Genomic DNA, 19,081 nt, shown 5'->3' with positions numbered 1-19,081 from the left:
GGTGTCTCTATACAGGAGAGATCAACAGGAACAAACACTAGCTGTGTGGCTTCCACCTCTGGACCTCTGTCTGTCTTCCTGAGGAGCATGAGGGTGTGGGACTCTTGTGAGTAGGATATCTCCAGGCTGGGATGTAGTTTAGTTGGTATAAAGCTTGTCTAGCAAATACAAAGCCATGGGTTCAAGTCCCAACACCGCAAAAACTCGGTGAGATAGATCAATCCTGTAATCTCAGCACTTGAAAGGTGGAGATAGGAGGATCAGAAGTTCAAGGTCATCCTCAGCTACATAGCAAGCTTGAGGCCAGCCTGGGCTATGTGGGACTGACACAGAAAAAACAAGACACACTCCTCCATGGGCATCATAGAAATGGCTCCATTTAGGACTCCCTTTCTATGCTACATCTCAAGCCATTTTAAACATTGGGAGGTTCAGGGGCTGTGTTCTGAGTGGAGAGTCTGCTGTCTGGAGAGCTACCCTGGAGGCAGCCATGAGCAGAGAAAATGGATCTCCCATCCCCCACCAGGGACCCCAAAGCCCAAGCTGATGACCGGATAGTGACTCAGTCACCCCATGACTAGAACCCTCAGGGGCAGCTACTATCCAAGCTCCGCCCTCTCCCCAGCTAATGCTCCCCTAGCACAGCAGGGATGGGAACAATTAGCTTTAGGCCAGGCCACATGGTCACATGGTCCTCGGTTTACTGACCACATATGACTCAGGAACCAGAAGAGTCCTGGGAGGCTAAAAAGACAGCCTGTCACGTCATCACTGGGGACCGACTAGGCCTCATAGAGTTACCTGACATTGCAGTGTGCCCGAGGCCTTGGCATCATTCCCACCCCAGTTACCAACATGCCTCCCAGTTGACACTTGCCTGCTCGGCTGCAGCTCCCCTGAAACCCCCTGACCCATCATGGCTCCATCCAGATTCAATCCCACCACCTCTAGGCCTCTACTTCCTCCTGCCCCTGCTCAGATCAGATGACACCTACACTTGCTTCCAAATTCAGTGTCCTCTGAGGCTGGCTCAGGCCTCCCTCTCTTTCTCCTCAGGATTTACTAACTATGTGGAAATCATCTCTGCTGGTCTCTGCACCTTGACCCCATGGGCTCACTGTAGGCAGGACCATGTTTTTCCTTCTTCTTTAACACCAAGTCATGGCCGGTACAGCCAGGGTTTGTAGGATGAATACATGGAAGATGGATTAATGGATGGATGAATATACAAATAGATGGACAGATGGGACGGACAGATGGACGTGAGTGGAAAATGGACAGATGTATTACACAGATAGTGGCACCTGTAGGGACTCTAGTGGAGAAGTGCATTCTTGAAGCTGGAGTCTTCTGACCAAGGATCTCAGGTGGGATAGGAATAACCCAGCCCCCTGGTTTAGTCCCTGATCGACTGGTCCCAACTTAGCAAAGTATCCTGAATTCTGAGTTATACCGTGAGTCTCTGCTGAGGTCCTTACTCCAAGCCCCTCTCTGGGTCAGAGCTGTCCCTCTGGAAATAAGTGATTTCCAGGTATATAAAACATAGACTTCTGGGGCTAGGAGTTCTGGAAACAAGAAATTACTTCTCACCCATTTTATGGGTAAGGAAACTGAGGCCAACAAAGTCAAAGGATTTTCCCAAAGGTACACAGTGACAAAGCTGGGACTGGCTTCTTCATGTCACTGATGTACGTGAGAATTCTGGAATTTTGGTTTATTTAAAAACACAGAAATATATTATTATAAGAATGTGCTTTTATTTTAATCCCAACCATGGGAATATACGCTTCAGACCATCTGCACCAGCTGATTATGATTTGCCTTGTGCTTTAGCAGAAGCATGATTTTACCAGCTACAGATAGTCTCTATGATTGCGTGATCTTTGGAATTCTGGGACCTTTTCAGAGGGCATATAAATGCTAGGGCCTGCGATGAGGTTAGAAGTTGTTGGTTGTTCAGGGAGGTTGGTCATGGCTTGTTAAGGGAGGTTGGTTATGGTTTGTTAACGTCACACAGGACCTGGGACTGCAGGGCCAGGAACAGATATTTGAATTCCTGCCTGGCCTGCGGAACATGTGGAAGGAAAACCACAGAGGGACCCAACCTGTCCTTCCTATCACAGCAGTGGCAGAGTTGTGGGAGGGATCCATTTTGGAGATGTAACCTACAGTTGAGGGGTGGGAGCCCGTGCCCCTTTCTGTGATCCACGTTGTTGGCATTCCTTCTAGGCTCTGCCCCACAGTTACCTGGTAATAGCCAGGTATGCCTGACTCACTATAAAAGGGGCTGCTTGCCCCCTCCTCTCTCTCTTGCCCTCTTGCTCCTGCTCCCCCCTCTCCCCATTCCCTTCCCCACTCCCTCTCCACATCCTCATGGCTGGCCTCTATTCCTCTACTCTGTCGTTCTCTGTCTCTACTCCTTCAACTCTCCTCCCCACACCCTGAATAAACTATTCTATACTAAACCATCGTGTGGCTGGTCCTTCAGCAGGAAGGGGTGCCTCAGCATGGCCCCACAGAGGCACCCCCTCCCCCACACCATACTTCACCTCTACAAACACATCCCTTCCTCCCTTTCTTTTTTATAAAACACAACACTGGTGCTGTAACTTGGAAGTGCCAACACACATGACATCGCTAAAGATGCAGAAAAAGTCGGCATCAAAGGGCCGAATGGAATGTGCTGTGTGCAACAGGAGATTCTGTGAACAAACCAACAAGCTAGAGATCAAAAGAATTCATCAAAACAAGACCAAATTAATAGCAGACACACACACCCAAGCAGGCTGACTAGAGGTACAAATGTAGAGCCGGGTGGAATGTGTCTCAGGGGCAGAGCGCTTACACACATCCCTGGGTTCCAACCCTAGCAGCCCCCTCCCAGGTAAAATAAAATATACAGCAAAATGGTGGCACTAACCTGGAACTAGAGGTGAAGTAATGTAAGGCCAGTGTGAACCAGTGATGTACTTGTCCATCTGGAAACCTAAAACCTGGGGAAGTGAGCAATTTTTAGGGAGGTATAAGCAACCTAAAGAGGGGACGGTGACCTCATGGGTACTGGATGCAAGCTTGAGGACCTGAATTTGAATCCCCAGATCTCATATAAAAACACTGAATCTGTCAGAAAACACCTGTAATGCCAGAACTGGAAGGCAGAGACAGGAGGGTCCCAGCCTAGGGGAGCATCAACTCCATGTTCAGAGTGAGACCCTCTCTCAAAACAAATGAAGAGCCACAGAGGAGGAAACTCAACCTTGACCTGTGGCCTCCTCACCTGTACCCACTGATGTGCAAATCTGCTCTCATGTACACAGGCACACAGACACTGAGGTGCCATAAGATTGGTCCAAGGACGAGTGGGAATTGAAGTTGAGGCATCATATTCCCAGATCTGATGGTAGTCAAGACCTTCCCAGCCTCTAATCAGCAGCCTCTAATCTGATGGCAAAGCCGAGCTGAACTGCAGAAGACAGTTCTTATGTTGTACAGGTTACAAGGGAGACGGGGAAGGAGAGGGGAACCTGCCAAGCGAGCTATTTGATAAATGTCGGCCGTTACAAAAGCTAGATAAGGCAACCCATAAAAGAACGTTACAGGCCCATTTCATTTATGAACAGATGGAGACACTAAATAAAATACTGGCTGAATCCAGCAAGGTTAAAATAATCACATTCCCTCACTATCAGGAAGTTTATCCCAGAGAAAACATCAACTACAGAGAACTTGCCAGCATATCTGCCTCAGAGGATCAAGGGGAAAAAATAGCCCAGTGTTCATGACGCCTGGAGCAGACACGGCTCTTGGATGAGGTCCTTAGTCTTCAGGGAAAAAGAAGTACCTTAATCTCCTGGAGCATTTCATAACCAAAGGCTGTGTCTATGTTCTGAAGGGCCAGGAAAAGGCGAAAAGAGCAGACATCGCTGCAGTGATCTGAGGCCTGGTGCCAGTCAGCAAGACAAGTAAAGGTGCCATTCTTTCAAGAGACAAGGCTAGACAAATCAACAGACAGAATAGTTAATGGATTCGGCATGGCTTCCAGGTGTGAAGTCACCGCCACCACCACCACCAACAAAATGGTATTTTTGCATCAGCAGTAACTAACCAGGAATACTCAAACTCATGTCAGCGCAAATAGGATATGGGACTATATACATATTAACAACAGTGGTTACATATAATCATATATCATTGCCCCTTAATTATGCAAATTAAATCTATAAGGAGCATCCGTGACACATATGTCCCGGCATTATAAGGGACCCATCTGCTCTTTTCTGTCTAGGAGTCAGGTCTCTCTATGTAACCCAAGCTAAACTTAAACTCATTATCCTCCTGCCTCAGCCTTAAAAGCACAGGGATGACATGTGTGCTTGCCCTTGCCTGGCTCCAATCTCCTTTTTTAAAAAAAAAGTTTTATTTTTACCTCTTCCCTGTACATAAGATCTATCTTCAAGGTACCCCTATGGCACAAGGCAGCTGCAGAACACCACCGTCCCACCTCTGACCAGAAGCAGAAGAAGAAAGAAGTGTCTGAGAGGTAAAAAGAAAGGCCTTCCCTTTAGGAACTGGGTCTCAGAATTTGCACCCAATGCTTTTGAATAGCTCACAACAGGAAGCTAGCTGCATGGTCTTGCCTAGCTGAGTGAATCACTGTCTTACACAGACTCAGGTCTTGGAGATGGTGGCAGGAAATAAAGACAGTTATTGGCGTGGACATTGTGCTGGTCTGTCTGAGACCCAGAGAGGGTACAGAGTTTCTGTGAGGCCACAGAGTGGATGAACAACCAGGGTATCCAGCCTGGCTCAGAGTTGACTGTGTACCAGCAGGTGTCTATGCCCACCTCGACATGCCAGCCATAAAGCCCAGCTGCTTCTCATTCCACACTTGCCCGATTCAGGTCCTGTGTGCCACTCCTCTGCCTCTACTACCTAACCAAATGACTGTGATCTGCCTTTCCTATCTCGCTGGTGTGATGCCTACCTGTGGCATGGCCTAGTCTCAGTAAGCATAGGAAGGACCAAACAGGGAGCTACAAATAGCAAGTGCCCAAGGTGGCCATGTCATTTCTCCCTCAGGCCCCGACTGAGGCAGGTTATATAGACTTATTTTCTAGATATTCTACCCACAGTGGTAGGCATTGCCTGTGTGTAACCTGAAGGGAACATATAGACTCCATGCTTGTTTTCTTTTGAGATAGGGTTTTGCTTTGTAGCCCAGGCCTACCCCTGTGTTCTGGGCACACAGGTATGTTGCGCTGTGACTGGTGGAGGTATTGGGAGCCACAGCCTTTTCCAAATACTTCAGCCCAGCCCTCTGTTGCTGCCACCTTCTTCTCTTCTTCTTCTTCTTCTTCTTCTTCTTCTTCTTCTTCCTCTTCCTCTTCCTCTTCCTCTTCCTCTTCCTCTTCCTCTTCTTCTTCTTCAAGTAGGATCTCTTGTAGCCATTCTAAACTCAAACTCTCTGTGTAGCCAAGGACAACCTTGAACTTCTGATATTCCAGCTCCATGTCCCAAGTGCTGGGATTGCAGGCATGCATCCCCACAACCAGTTTATTGCTCAGTGCTGGGGAACTGAGGGATTTGAGCATGCCAGGCACACACTCCACTAACTGAGCTGTAACCCTGGTAGAACCGCAGGCTTTTCTACCCATGTCCAACTTCCCGAAATAATGACCCTGAGAAGGAATTATTTCTGAATAACTGCCTAGGCCTAAGGCTTCTGTTTGGTCCCACTAGCTTACAAATCAATTAACCTGCTTATTCTGTTCTACGAATGCCACAGTTTCAGGCGTCCATCAGCGTTTGGGACAAATCTCTTCCCACCTGACTCTATCCCAGAATTCCCACCCCCGACCCGCACCCCCCACCAGATGTCCCGCCTTCTATTTCCTGCCTCAGTTCATTGGCCAATCAGCTTCTTATTGACAGATGATGCTTCTCCATAGAACACAGAAGACTATGTCTACGCCCTCATCTTTAAATCCATGTCCTTCTATCCAACATCTGTTGACAGGACCTTAGGGACATCCCCTGTAGCCAACGGATACACTTGGTGATCCTGTGTTTTATTCTCTGCATATTTCTGCCCAGTCTAGCGCCCAGGAAGCCACATGCCCACCAGGCACCTTCTGAACTGAGTATGCCAAGCTGCTCTGCTAGATCCCTCCTCTGGACATTTAAACATGCTGTTCCCCCTGGAACAGTCTACCGCAGAGCCTTGTTAGCTTTCAGAAATGGCGTCTCCCTCAGAAGCTGTTTCCCACCCTTAGTCTGAACAAGGGGGGCTCCTTGCTACTTCCATTGCTACTCCCATCCCTCCAGGCTCTGGAGCCCAGTTCTGTGCTGTGTCTCCAGTCCAGCAGAGCCCCTCAGAGCTGGTAGAATTCAACAAAGACAACTGGGCTCAATCAGATCAGCAGAGTCCAGCAAGTGCCAGCACACAGTAGGCTCAGTCTGCTTAGGCTTGGCCACACTAGGCCACCTTCAGAGCCCAGGAGGATAGGAGGCTATTGGTAGCCAAGAGCAGACAGGCCGCCAGGGAAGCTCTGCTCTGGGTCACACCCACCTCTGGGTGGCTGCCAGTCTCCCTTCCAGAAACCACAGGCTGGGTCTGGGCTGCCCAGAACTTGAGCTTCGGGGCTCAGGACGCCGTGGGTCAGATCTGCAAAGCATTTGACAGACGCTTCTGATCTCCAGGGGACCCTGGGGTGGGACAGGGGCCTTAACAAGGCTGCAGCTGCTGTGGCAGTGGCTTGGGATGGAGGTATTTCTTGCTGGAAACTGAGGACCTGAGAGGCTCCTGTCAGCTTGTCCTAAACTCTTGGCACTTGCGGTGGCTTGGGCTTCACACAGTCAGACGCCTTCTTGGTGGCCTCCACGGCCTCACCTTCAGGTAACTGAGCTTAGTCCTGGGACTATGGGGAGAAACATAAGGACTCTAAGTGTTTATGTGTGAGTGTGTGTTGAGTGTGTGTGTGTCTGTCTGTCTGTCTGCCTTTTTTTCTCTTTCTGTATGCACCTAGAAGGGGCCTCATTCCTTCTAGAACATAAAAAAGATTCAGGTCTTGCCTCCCAGGTTTGAAGCTGGCTTCACAGGGGACACGGTGACATGAGGGGCAGCCCACTGATCCATCTCCTGGCCATTTCCTTCCTCTGCCTTCTCTCAATGGTAAGGTATCCTGGTCTTGAAAGAGAGCAGAATTCTGGGTGGTGGAAAAGATATGTGGTCACAAGTTAGGACTCTTGGAAAGACCCTATACTGGATATAGTCTGGTCTTTTATGCCCAGGCTTGCTTCCTTCTCTGGGCCCAGACAGTTTGCAAGTTCTGCTGTGTGATTTCAGGTAAGTGTCCTTCTCTTTCTGAGCCTCAGCCTTGGTTGGATGGGTACAATGTTCATGAGGCTTCTGGGGAGATCATTGAGGAGAATTGCTCCACAGAGGACAGCACAGGTCCTGGATCTAGATGAGTGTCTAAAAAAGGACGGTGGGACCCCTCCAGTCTCCTCATAGAAACTAAACCAGATGAGAGTGCTGTGTGGCTCTGAACCAGGACAGAGATGGATGCTGAGGTCTGATTGCAAAGTACAGTCCCTGAGGGTACAGCATGCTGGCCCTCAGGTAGTCAGTGATCAGAGAGAGCAGGTGACATCTCTGTGGTAAATGTCCTTGCCCCTTGGTTCGAATAGGGCATCTTTTAACTGGCTTGTGAGTAGTTCCCGTTTGCCTTACATTCACAACAGTCTTATAAGAAATTGTCCTGTTTTAGTCAAAGAAGACTCAGAGAGGGTAAGCAACGCGTCCCAAGCCACACAGCAAAGAAAAAGAACAATAGAAGAACTGTGTGGTGGAGCCTGGGGCGGACATAGATGTGTCTGGAAGAAACCCTAGTTTGGGTCTCTCCCCCTAACCTGGACAGTTCCTCACACTAAATGTTGACTTCCCAGTAACATGGAGTTAGGGTCTGGAGCCAATGGAGTGTGAATATGAAAGTCTCCCACCCTGCCCCAAGAGGCCTCCCTGAACCAACTGCCTTCCAGTCTTGGGAGGGGATGGGGTGAAGAAAATGCTGGAGTGGGTGGCTTAGGTAGTTTCTTGTCCCCTCACGCCCCGCCCCGGGAGGGGAGGGTTCTGAAAGGAGGCAGCTGAGGAAGAGCTGCCCTGGACTCACCACTGGAGTGCCATCTGTGAAGCCATTCTTTCCTGGTCCGGAGGAGTTGATTGGCATCTGGCACAGAAACCTAGGGATGTAGTCATGGAGCGGACGTGAAGCCACATCCTTCCCAGGGGAGGGAATTCTGGGTTTTCTAGGCAGGCTGTGGGCTCCTGGCTCTGGACTGTGGCAGGAACAGAGAACCTGGAAATAGCCAAGTCAATGTTGATCAGGGCTGACAGCGACCAGAGTCCTAGTTAGTAGTCTGGGGAGACCAAGGCAACGGAGATAGCTTGAATATGGGGACAGGATGGTTAGCAAAGGCGGAGGAGAGGAGGGAGGCCAGAGGGGCTGCTGCTTCCGTATTCTAAGCAAGAACACCTGCCCTGCCTAGTTACTGTCCTTGAACTGCGGACAGAGGCTGAGGCAGAGGTTCAGATGCTAACGGAGCCCCGGGAGGACAACAGGCTCAAGAGTTAATTTTGGGTTCTGGCTTCCCCCCAACCTGGATTCTGATCCTGTCCCGGCTTTTCAGATATTTACCACTTGATTTTAACCTGCTTTGTCCTCATTGTTTTTGGAGTTTATTTTGAAACAAAGTATCTCTCTGTAGCCCAGGCTGGCCTGAAACTATGTAGCTCAGGCTTACTTCAAAATCTTCTGCCTCAGTCTCCCCAGTGTTATTACATCATCTTTAAATCAGACAAGCCGCCCATAGCTCACAGGAAAAGGGCTAAACAGACAGCTTGTCCACCCAGCATTCAGCGTAAGGGTATCATTAGTGGCTTTTCCTGGAGTCGGGACCTGAAGAAGTTAGAAGCTACCGAGAGCCTGCAGCAGGCCTAGGGCTCAGTAGAAGGCTTGTGTTTAGCCAGTTCTGCTCCAGTCAAGGGAGTCAGACCCCTTCCTCTCTTCTCTCAAGACAACTGCAAGTGAGTTACCCAAAAATGTTGAGATTACATGTTGAGATTACACAGAAGGCTTGGAGAGGTGACGGTGCATGTTCATAGCAAGCTCCCAGAGGCTGCTGGTCCAGAAACCCTCTGGAACCTGAAATTCTGCAGAGTGCCCTGCCTTAGGTGGGAACCGCTCATGCACTGGTAGGGGACAAGCAGCAACTCTGGGGCGGCGCCTGCTGGCCAAAGTGAGAACTACAGGCCCTGGGAAGAAGGTCCAGGGGTGGGAAGGATGGGAGGGGGGCGAGGCACAGTAAACGGATCACTGTTTCCTTGGGTCCATCAGGAGGTATGGAGTCTTTAGTTTTCTTTTCCTAAATCACAAATCCTCCATATAAGACCTTTTACTCCTGTTAAAGATGGATCGTCCACTGGTGGGGTAGGCAGTCTGGAACATCTCGAGTGGTCTTGGTCCCCACCCTCTCAGAAGCTCACAGCTTCTGGTACTTCATTTGTGTATTTCTGTCCTGGGTGGGAGGCGCAGTTGTGGCGCTGGGGTGAAGCCCTGCCATGAATGTGTACCGAGCCCCTGGCTCAGTTTTTGCCTCCTTCAGAAGTGGACTCCTCTGGGTCCGTGAGTCCACATCTGCAAGGTGGGCTTGCCACGGCTCTCAGATCTGACTATGGGCAATCACTTTCCCCGCTGTGGAGTCAGTTTTCCCATTTGTGCACAGTGGTGGGGGAGTGGAGTGGTGTGGTATAGGGGTGGAGAGTTGGGGTAGGCTGGGCCAGATGGGCTGTGGACATAGATGGATTTTAGAAGCTTCTGGACCTAGATATTTCTTAGAAGGTTCTAGACAGAGTATTAAATAGATCACAGGTCCTGCCTCTGTGACTTCTAGTTTCATGAGTCCCAGAGGAGGCCTTGGAATCTGTATTGCCTTCTCCTGGCTAATCTGATTTGCACTTAAGGCTGGGAAACACATTGGGCTGTGCCAAGACCAGGAAATTGCATGTTCGGTTTGACTTCTTCAGCCTGAGGGATAAGAACACACCCTTCACTTTGTATCACTCCTCTGGCTTTTGCACTTACCTTCCTATGAGCCCATAGCAAAGATGACCACAAGAGTTAGCCACATTCAGGAAGCTGAGGAGGTTGCTTGGTGAGTAAAGTGCTCTCAGTGCAAGTCTGAGGACCAGAGATGGAGCCTCAGCACCCCTGTGTAGAAACCAAGCACAGTAGGACACATCTGTATCCCCAGAGCTGAGCGGGCAGCAATGGACAGATCCTCAGGTTCACTTGGCTAGGCAGCCAATCGGTGAGTGTCAGGCTTGCTGAGATACTCCACCTCAAAAATAGAAGGTAGAGAATGATAAATTCCCCCACCTGATGTCGATGTCTTCATATTTACACACAAACACCTGCACACTGCACATACATGTGCACACCAGAAATAAACAAACAAGCAAAAAGACAGCCATATTGACGGACAGCCTCCTATCCAGGCTCAGGGATTAGTGATGTTATTTCCTGTGGCCGTTTTACAAACGAGAGAACTCAGGCTTAGAGAGTTCAAAGAGGTCTCAGGCCACTCAGCCAATAAGGCAGAGCCTAGGACTGACACTCTGACCTGGGTCCTTGCCCAAGGTCAGCCCCATGCCACCTCTTAGGAGCACCGAGGGATGGCTCAGGCTGAAGTCCAATTCTGCCTGACCCCGGAGGCCAAACTAAGGATCCCACATTGTCTGATTTGGCAGAGAAGTGACCAGTTGTGAGAGTCTCCATACTTTCCATGATAGTCAAAACTGAGTGAGGTTTCTGTCTTCTCAGGTGTGCGCCCAGCTGTGCCCGACACCCTGTACCTGTCCTTGGACACCACCCCAGTGCCCACTGGGGGTACCCCTGGTCCTGGATGGCTGTGGCTGCTGTCGAGTGTGTGCGCGGAGGCTGGGGGAGTCCTGCGACTACCTGCATGTCTGTGACCCCAGCCAGGGCCTGGTTTGTCAGACTGGGGCGGGCCCCGGTGGCCATGGGGCCGTGTGCCTCTGTAAGCAGGTTTGCTAGACCAGTGTGTGTGTGGTGGGGGCGGGAGTAGGTTGTCAAGGCCATGAGATCCCGAGTCAAAGTAGAGCCCACTCCCTGTATCTCTTCCATCTCACTTTAGACACTAGGTTTACTCAGCTCAACTGGTGACCCAAGGGCCTGTTCCCCATTTCTTCCCTCTTGTCCTCTGCTGGGAATGTCCTGATGGTGATTCCGTCCACACCCATCCATGTTAGAGCCAACTTCCAGAGCTGGGCCAACAGCTGCCCCTAGGCAAATGTACAGCCCCGTGGGGAGCAAGGGTACAGGTTGCATGTGGGGTGTGGTATGTGCCACAAGCAGTGTGGGCACTTGTCCTGTTGCACAAGTTCTACAAAAAGGGAAACTGAGGCTCAAAGATGTTAGCTGGCATGCTCTGTGCTCCACAGCCTGCTCCAGCGCCAAACAGGTTTAAGTAACAGTGCACTTCCCCAATCCCTGGGCTGGGAGCCTTAAGATACTTTGACACACACACACACACACACCACACACACACACACATACACACACACACACCATGCTGTTTTCCGGTGGCACTGGACGTGTGACATTCCTCACCACACTCTCAGGCCTGGGTGTCCTCTGACACTTTGGGGCAGGGCTTGATGACCGGTCCCAGGACCATGGTTGCTAAGCTTTCTGTGGCCTGACCTTTAGTAGCACCCTCTCTGCCTATGAGGTGTCAGGATCAGCTGCCAGTAGGACCTTGCCAAGGCCCCCCCCAAAGCAAAATTACCCCAGTTGAAACTTTAGAGAGAGATGGCTCAGTCTTTTTGTTGTTGTTGTTTTACAATTCATCTACTGCATCTAAGTGTGTTTCACATTCTGACAAAAACATGACCTCATCCTTGGCTTTCTTGTTCCTGCTCTCCGCTCCAGCCTCACTAGCCTTGAATACCCAAACCATGGTCTGGACCACAGGGCCTTTGCGCTGGCCGTTCCTCCATGCTCACCCTTTCCTAGATACCCACGTGGAAGTTCCCTCACTTCTTTCACATTCCGACTCACTTGTCACCTCATCTGTGAGGCCCTGTCGCTGTAGTTAAGAAATTGCAAATCTCCTCTAGTACATTAGCCTGATATTTTACTAGGCCGGACCACCAGGCAATGCAGCCTCGGCTCCTCGGCTGTGTTCATTACCACTAGAGTGCTCCAGTGGGGAGGATGTTTGCCCACGTGCCCATATATCCTGAATTACAACTGCCTGGCACATGGCCTAGGCCACAGGAGGTGCTCAGCAGATATTTGTGGCTTTACGTGGATGCCAGCGGAGGTTCTAATGGGGCTGGCAGTCACTGGATCCCTTTCCTAAGTCCTGTGGGAAAACACCGTAGGAGCCCATTTCACTTTATCCTTAACACAGAAGTACATCCTAATGTAGCCCCTATTTTGCAGGTGAGTGAGCTCAGTTCAGAGAGGGTTAAATCACTTAAGTGGGTCCCAGAGCTTACAAGTGGTGGAAAGAAAAAGTGTAGCTCTTATGATTCCTGTCTTGCAACTGACTTCCGGAAGGAAGAAAGGACTTAGGGATTCCCAGATAGCAAGTCCATGGCTTGTGCTCAGGGGAGGCTGAGGACCTCAGACGAAGGTTGGTATCATGGGTGGGGAGGAGAGGTTGTCAGCAGAGGGGATTTGTGGGGAGCAAGAGTTTGGCTGCTGGACATGGGTACAGCTGGGTAGGATTCCGAGACAGTTCACAGGATCTGCAATGTTAAGGGACCCCTCATAGCAGAAATGACCCTGCTGAAGGACTGGCTGCCCAGTCCCACATACCCCATGCCCAGCCAGCTCTCAGTTGATGGTCTATGAGGTGCCAGGAACTCTTGCTAAAATTATCATCCTCCTATTGAGTTCTCTAAACATGCCTCTGTTTGTCAGGTCATCCTGGCAACCGGGGGCCAAAGCTGAGGCTGAAGTCAGGATGTGTGTGAGTGTGTGTTTGTGTGTGTGAGTGTGTGATGCTCTATGATGGGTGTGTGTGTGTGATGAGTGTGTGTGTTATAAGGTGTGATGTGTATGTGATGAGTGTGTGTATGTGTGTATAATGGCTGTGTGTGATGAGTGTGTGTGTGCAAGCATGTTCGTGTGTGTGTGTGTGTGTGTGTGTGTGTGTGTGTGTGAGAGAGAGAGAGAGAGAGAGAGAGAGAGAGAGAGAGAGAGAGAGTGTGTTTGTGTGTGTGATGGATGTGGTGGAGTGAACACAGAAGTGGCAAGGCCAGGTAGGGATCAAGGCGAATCTGCCTGTTGTTTCTAGGGAACCATTGACAACATGGTCCAGGCCAGAAGTGTCCAAGGAGTTGTGATCTGGAGGCAGTGGGGAGAGGGAAGAGTCCTCTCTGGAGAACGAGGGGCTGGGCTCCAGCCTTCCAGACAGGTAGTGGCATGGAGGCCTGCATCTTGAAGATATCACCGTGTGTTTCTTGGGCATCTCTACGTGCCTGGCCCTGTGCTAGATGCTCTGTGTGTTGATCCATGTAACCTGAGGGCACAGATTACTGTCACTGACGGTGATAAGCCCACTTAGAGAATTTAAGCAGCCAATATAAAGCTCTAAACCCAGAAAATTAAGCCTGACCAGACAGGGATGATGTCACACAGGAAGAGGACAAAGAGGCTGCCACATGAAGTCCCAGTCCCAGTGTGTGCTTCCCAGCTAAATACTAAACATCGCTAACTTTAAAGTGTCTCTAGCCCAGTCTGGTCTTGAACCTCTGAATCTCTTGCCACCACTTCCCAAGTGCTAGGCTTACAGGAGTGCCACCAAGCATGTTATCACAGAGTTTATACAATGCTGCAGATTAGATTTGTCACACACATAATTTCATTTCTTCTGTAACACGCTGTGAAATAAGTTCCAACATATCCTATTTTTCATATGGAGAAACTGAGGCAAGAAGTGAAATTACCTGGCCCATAGCTAAGAAAATACAGATCTGGTGCCCAAGCCAGGCTCCCGGATGCCTCTCTGTCTGTCTGAAGAGGGAGGCTGGCCAGTGGGGCAGGTATGTGGTGAGGAGCAGGGATAGTACAGCGTGCCTGTCTTGTGCTCTGACCTCAGGACCCTGTGCTTGTCCCCTTTCTCCTCCCTGTGCAGTGGAAGAGGATGACGGCAGCTGTGAGGTGAATGGCCGCAGGTACCTGGATGGGGAGACCTTTAAACCCAACTGTAGGGTCCTGTGCCGCTGTGATGATGGCAGCTTCACCTGCCTGCCGCTGTGCCCTGAGGATGTGCGCCTGCCCAGCAGGGACTGCCCACACCCCAGGAGAATACAGGTGCCGGGGAGGTGCTGCCCCGAGTGGGTGTGTGACCAGGGAGTGACACCGGCGATCCAGCCTTCCGCAGCCCAAGGTGAGTGAGTGTGGGGTAGGCCCCGGCAGCTCCTAGAGACAAAACTGGCAAGCTGATAAACCAAAAGGCAACCACTTAGGAATATAATTTTAACTAAGAAATCATGAAAAATAAAGTTCAAGGGGACTTGAGATATGGCTCGGTAGTTAAGCACACTTGCTGTTCTTGCCGAGGACCGGGGTTCAGTCCTTAGCACCAACATGGTGGCTCATAACCATCTGTAACTTCAGTTCCAGGGGAATCTGATGCCCTCTTCTGACCACTGTGGGTGCCAGGCATGCACATGGTGTACGTACATATATGAGACAAAACATATGCACATAAAATAAAAATAAATAAATCTTAAGACATAAGGGTTCAAGTTCAGGTGGGAGAGTCGGGGTGGGAGCGGGGGTAAGAAGGAGCATTAGCGTTCTTGGTGAAATTTTTCTGTCTCACAGCACTGGTGTTAATATAGTATAAGTGGTATAATAGTATAGATAATAAACATAGAAAAATGTATTATGATATAATATATATATCGAATATATAGTTATGATACTTAAATACATGTGAACAATTTATAAAATTATGAACACGTGATTGTTTGAATGTAGGTAAAATCCATAGGGAAAAGATTATATAAAGGTGGACCAGGCACGATGAGTTTGGGCCACACCCCGGGGCGAGGCAGAGGTACATGCAAGACAGCTACATCCTTCTATAAGCTTTCCAATCCTGGGATTTTGTTGTCTTGTTTCTTTAAAAATACTATTCTGACCACGTGAATTTGACTGGGAAAGGTGACCAGGAAATGAAGCCTGGTTCTGTGGGTGCCTCTCCACCTACTTGGGAAGGCAGGAGATGGGTGGCTCAGATAAATGGACACTGTGTTTCTAAACTCAGCTCTGGCCATGCTTGCTGTGTGACTCTAAGACAGTTGTTGAAATTCTTGGCCTCAGTTTCTCCAACTGTAAGATGGAACTGATAAGAACATCTACTTTCTAAAATTGTGGAGAAGATAAAATGAATTCGTGCAGGTAAATGTTGTTAAGAAGGCCGGACGCTCGCACTGTAGAAGCGCTAAGGCCAACTTTATACCTGCCAGGGATTATGATACATCAAGTTAGGCACATAGGAGGCAGTCATCCGAATCACCTTATGTATCCCTCTCCCCAGTAGTACTTGGAATTGAACCTACACCCTTGTACACGCTAGGCAAACACTCTACCATTGAGCCATGCCACCAGCCCTCAGCAAGTGTATCAAAAAAGCAATATAAAAACCCTGCCTCTCGTCTGACCTTCCCTGTGTACACATGGACAGGGCCATGAACACACTTGCAGTTATTCCTCTGTATAACTCAACCAGCTGTGCATCAGAAATAGTGTAGTACAAACAATATAAGCTTATTCCAGACAAGCTTACAAATAAACAACACTCAGACTGTGGTTATTTTATTTGGCTTAACAATTACTGGGGGCAGGGGTCACCCCTTATCTACTCTTCTAACTGCAGGCCTGGCTATCTCCCTAGTGGTGGACCCCAGATACTTGCTATTTCTCCTGGCCATATGCTTGGGTCATCTTCCCTCATGGTGGCTTCCTCCTCTTCCTCTCTCTCTCTCTCTCTCTCTCTCTCTCTCTCTCTCTCGCTCTCGCTCGCGCTCTCGCTCTCGCTCTCGCTCTCTCTCTCTCTCTCTCTCTCTCTCTCTCTCTCATCGCCCTCCCCCTCCAGCCAGGTTACTCCAAACCCTCCTACCTCTAATCCCTCCAGTAACTGGCTGTAGCCAATTTTATTTAACAAATAAGTTTAAATTAAGGAGCAAGGTTTGCACAACAAAAGCTTGTAAACATGGGAAGTCACTCAATAAAAGCTTGTAAACACAGGAAGTCTCTCCTAGGCCTAGACCTTCAGGCATAGAATTTAGCATTACAATACATAGTGCGAGGCCAAACCTCAATAAAATAGTTTTGTAATCGGCTTGCACTGAGCATACATGTGCAGACTATTCCTTAGCAAAGATGGTTTCAGAACTATCCAGTAATGTTTCCATTTCAGCTAGCGACAGTGACTGAGAGGTGACCTGAGTTTTGGCATCTGTGCAAACACTGCACCATTTACACAGGGATCCAAGTGCCCTCGCGCCTCCTGCCCTAACATACAAACACATGGCACCTATGTGTGCCGAGCAGGGTTTCTCAGCATCAGTGACATTTGGGGTGGCCTGAGTCATTCTTTGTGGTTGGGTGCTGTTGGGTATGACGTGGGATGTGGAAAGACAACCTTGCCTCTACCCTCTAGATGTCAGTGGCAACATCCCTCCCCAAAGCTCCTTGTATACATTCATTGACTGTGACAAAGGAAAATGTCTCTAGACATTGCCAAATGCTCTCAGGGCTAGAATGAAGGACATCAATCAAAAAGGAAAAGGAGAATCGGTGAGGAAGAGATAGGCCATGTACAGGCTACAGTGCCACGCCACACAAGTGGTAAGACACCATATATCAGTGAGTCGGAAGGTAGAGAAAAAAGAAAGATAGCAGGTAGAGGAATTTCCTTTAATTATCTGATTGGCTAAGAAAGATGACAAATAGCCAATCACTGGACTAAAATGAGGAGGCAAGGTTTCTGAGCAAGACAGGAAGAGGGGGGGAGGAGGAGGAGGAGTTGGAGGAGACTGAGAACAGAGAGGATGGAGGGAGAGTTGTTGAGAGGAAGGTGGAGCAGAAGCGCACAGCCCTGAGAAAGTGCAAGTAGCAGGGATTTCATATCTGGGGAAGAAAGTGGTGTAGAGGCAAATCTGCCCAATATAGGCATGCAGGTTATAAATACAACCAAGTTACTCCTTGGATGGGCTTATTGGGGTTGGAGATTTACCACAACAATGACCTTTGGTAGTTGTTTTGTGACCGATGTCAGCAGGGTGCACTATGCTCAGACACCCTCAGCTATTGCTTTATTCAGTCCCAAATGTTAGGAAGCTTAGCAAGTAACTAAGGCTGAACAGCCTTGCCAGGTTCCGTGATGACCAGCTGGTGAGCTGACTTAGCTGCTGAGTCCCATCTTCTCTTCTTTCTAACCGCAGGACGTCAACTTTCTGCCCTTGTCACTCCTGCATCTGCTGATGTCCCCTGTCCAAACTGGAGCACAGCCTGGGGCCCCTGCTCAACCACCTGTGGGTTGGGCATAGCCACCCGAGTGTCCAACCAGAACCGATTCTGCCAACTGGAGATCCAGCACCGCCTGTGTCTGCCCAGACCCTGCCTGGCAGCCAGGAGCCGCAGCTCATGGAGCAGTGCCTTCTAGAACCAACTGGGGATGCGGATCCAGGGCCTGCCGTTCTTAGCAAATGTCCCTAGGACCAGGCCCTGGTAGATGCCCCTCTCCATGCTCTTGGCTGCAGTTAACTGTCCTGGTTGGAGTCACCATCCAGAGTCACTGAGCAATCTCTGTCTGAGGAACAGGGAGCAGGTGACCGGCTTCATTTCTCTGTTTCGGCCTGGGAGTCTGACCCAGGCTTCTGGGTTCTCCTGTCTAGTTCCTTGTCAAACGTGCACACGGGACAGCTTTCTCTCAAAACTTCCCTGTATGAAAAGGACAATCAAAAGGACTTTTAAAGCTTGGCTGTGCTGGGCAAGCCTGGCCACCATGCTGGGGACAACGTCAATAATAGGTACCAGGCAGCAGATTGCCCGAAACTTCCTATTCCCTTCTTGAACTTCTGTGTGCTTATCCCCAAAGATTATGGGTGAACTTGTAAGTGTGCCTTCCTTGATCTGAGAACACCCTGCCTGCCCGGGAAGAAATCATGTCTCTGTGAACATGAAGACATGGAGTCACACTGTCCTAAGTGTCCACAAAGTCCAGGAACTTGACCTTTGTATTTGTAAAAATGCATGTCTCTTAAGTGCTCACAAAGCAGGAGGCTCCACACGTTTGACAGGCCAGAGCCTTTCTCCTCAGCATGAGAAAGACAGGGGACAGCAGAGTACACTCCTCTGGAGGACTGGCCCAGCCTGGAATACGCACCCAAATCAAGTGTGGAATTTTGTTTGGTGTCTTGTGTTTTTGTGCAGAAATAAAACAAGGTAAAGCCTACATAAACATAAATGTTACATCCTCTCCACTTTGTGGCTTGGGAGACAGCTCGGTTGGTAAAGCATTTGGCAGGAAAGCATCAGAAGCTGTGACCCTACATACAAAGGTCAAGTGTGGTGACCTCCCTCATGATGCCTGTCCTGGAGACCTGGAGGCAGGAGAGTTCCCAGGGCTCCATAGCCAGACAGCCTAGCCTATTTGGTAAATTTCAGGCCAGTGAGACACTCTCAAAAAATACAGTGGACAGCTACTAAGGAACAGCGCACGCGCGCGCGTGCGCGCGCGCGCGCACACACACACACACACACACACACACACACACACAGCAAATACTTTTCAAACTAGAATTTTCATGAAGGTCTAACCAAGCCATCAGAAGTGTCTCTGGCTGGCACCATGCCCTTAACCCCAGAACTCCAAGGCAGAGAGAGGCAGGTGGATGAATCTCTGTGAACTTGAGGCCACCCTGGTCTACATATTGGGTTCCAGGCCAGCCAGAGCTACACAGTGAGATCCTGTC

The 19,081-nt window shown here is 49.6% G+C and overlaps 1 protein-coding gene across 1 annotated transcript; it reads left to right on the top strand.

Moving 5' to 3' along the window:
• Nucleotides 1-7,111: 7,111 nt before the first annotated feature.
• Ccn5 (cellular communication network factor 5) lies at nucleotides 7,112-17,769 on the top strand. Its single transcript, XM_028769479.1, has 4 exons — nucleotides 7,112-7,171; nucleotides 10,881-11,097; nucleotides 14,227-14,481; nucleotides 17,549-17,769. The coding sequence occupies exons 1-4, from the start codon at nucleotides 7,112-7,114 to the stop codon at nucleotides 17,767-17,769; spliced, it is 753 nt and encodes a 250-aa protein (XP_028625312.1).
• Nucleotides 17,770-19,081: the final 1,312 nt, after the last annotated feature.

This window comes from Grammomys surdaster, unplaced genomic scaffold (assembly GCF_004785775.1).
Source record: "Grammomys surdaster isolate TR1022 unplaced genomic scaffold, NIH_TR_1.0 193, whole genome shotgun sequence".
NCBI classification, from domain to species: Eukaryota; Metazoa; Chordata; class Mammalia; order Rodentia; family Muridae; genus Grammomys; species Grammomys surdaster.
Note: the sequence above shows the minus strand (reverse complement) of the source record. Positions and strands in the feature narration are given on the sequence as shown.

What these genes read in the sequence shown, in the direction of transcription:
- Ccn5 (XM_028769479.1), top strand. Translation starts at nt 7,112, where the DNA reads ATGAGGGGCAGCCCACTGATCCATCTCCTGGCCATTTCCTTCCTCTGC. An exon ending in TCCTCTGCCTTCTCTCAATG is followed by an intron (nt 7,172 to 10,880) that starts GTAAGGTATCCT and finishes CTGTCTTCTCAG; the next exon opens with GTGTGCGCCCAGCTGTGCCC. An exon ending in CCATGGGGCCGTGTGCCTCT is followed by an intron (nt 11,098 to 14,226) that starts GTAAGCAGGTTT and finishes CTCCCTGTGCAG; the next exon opens with TGGAAGAGGATGACGGCAGC.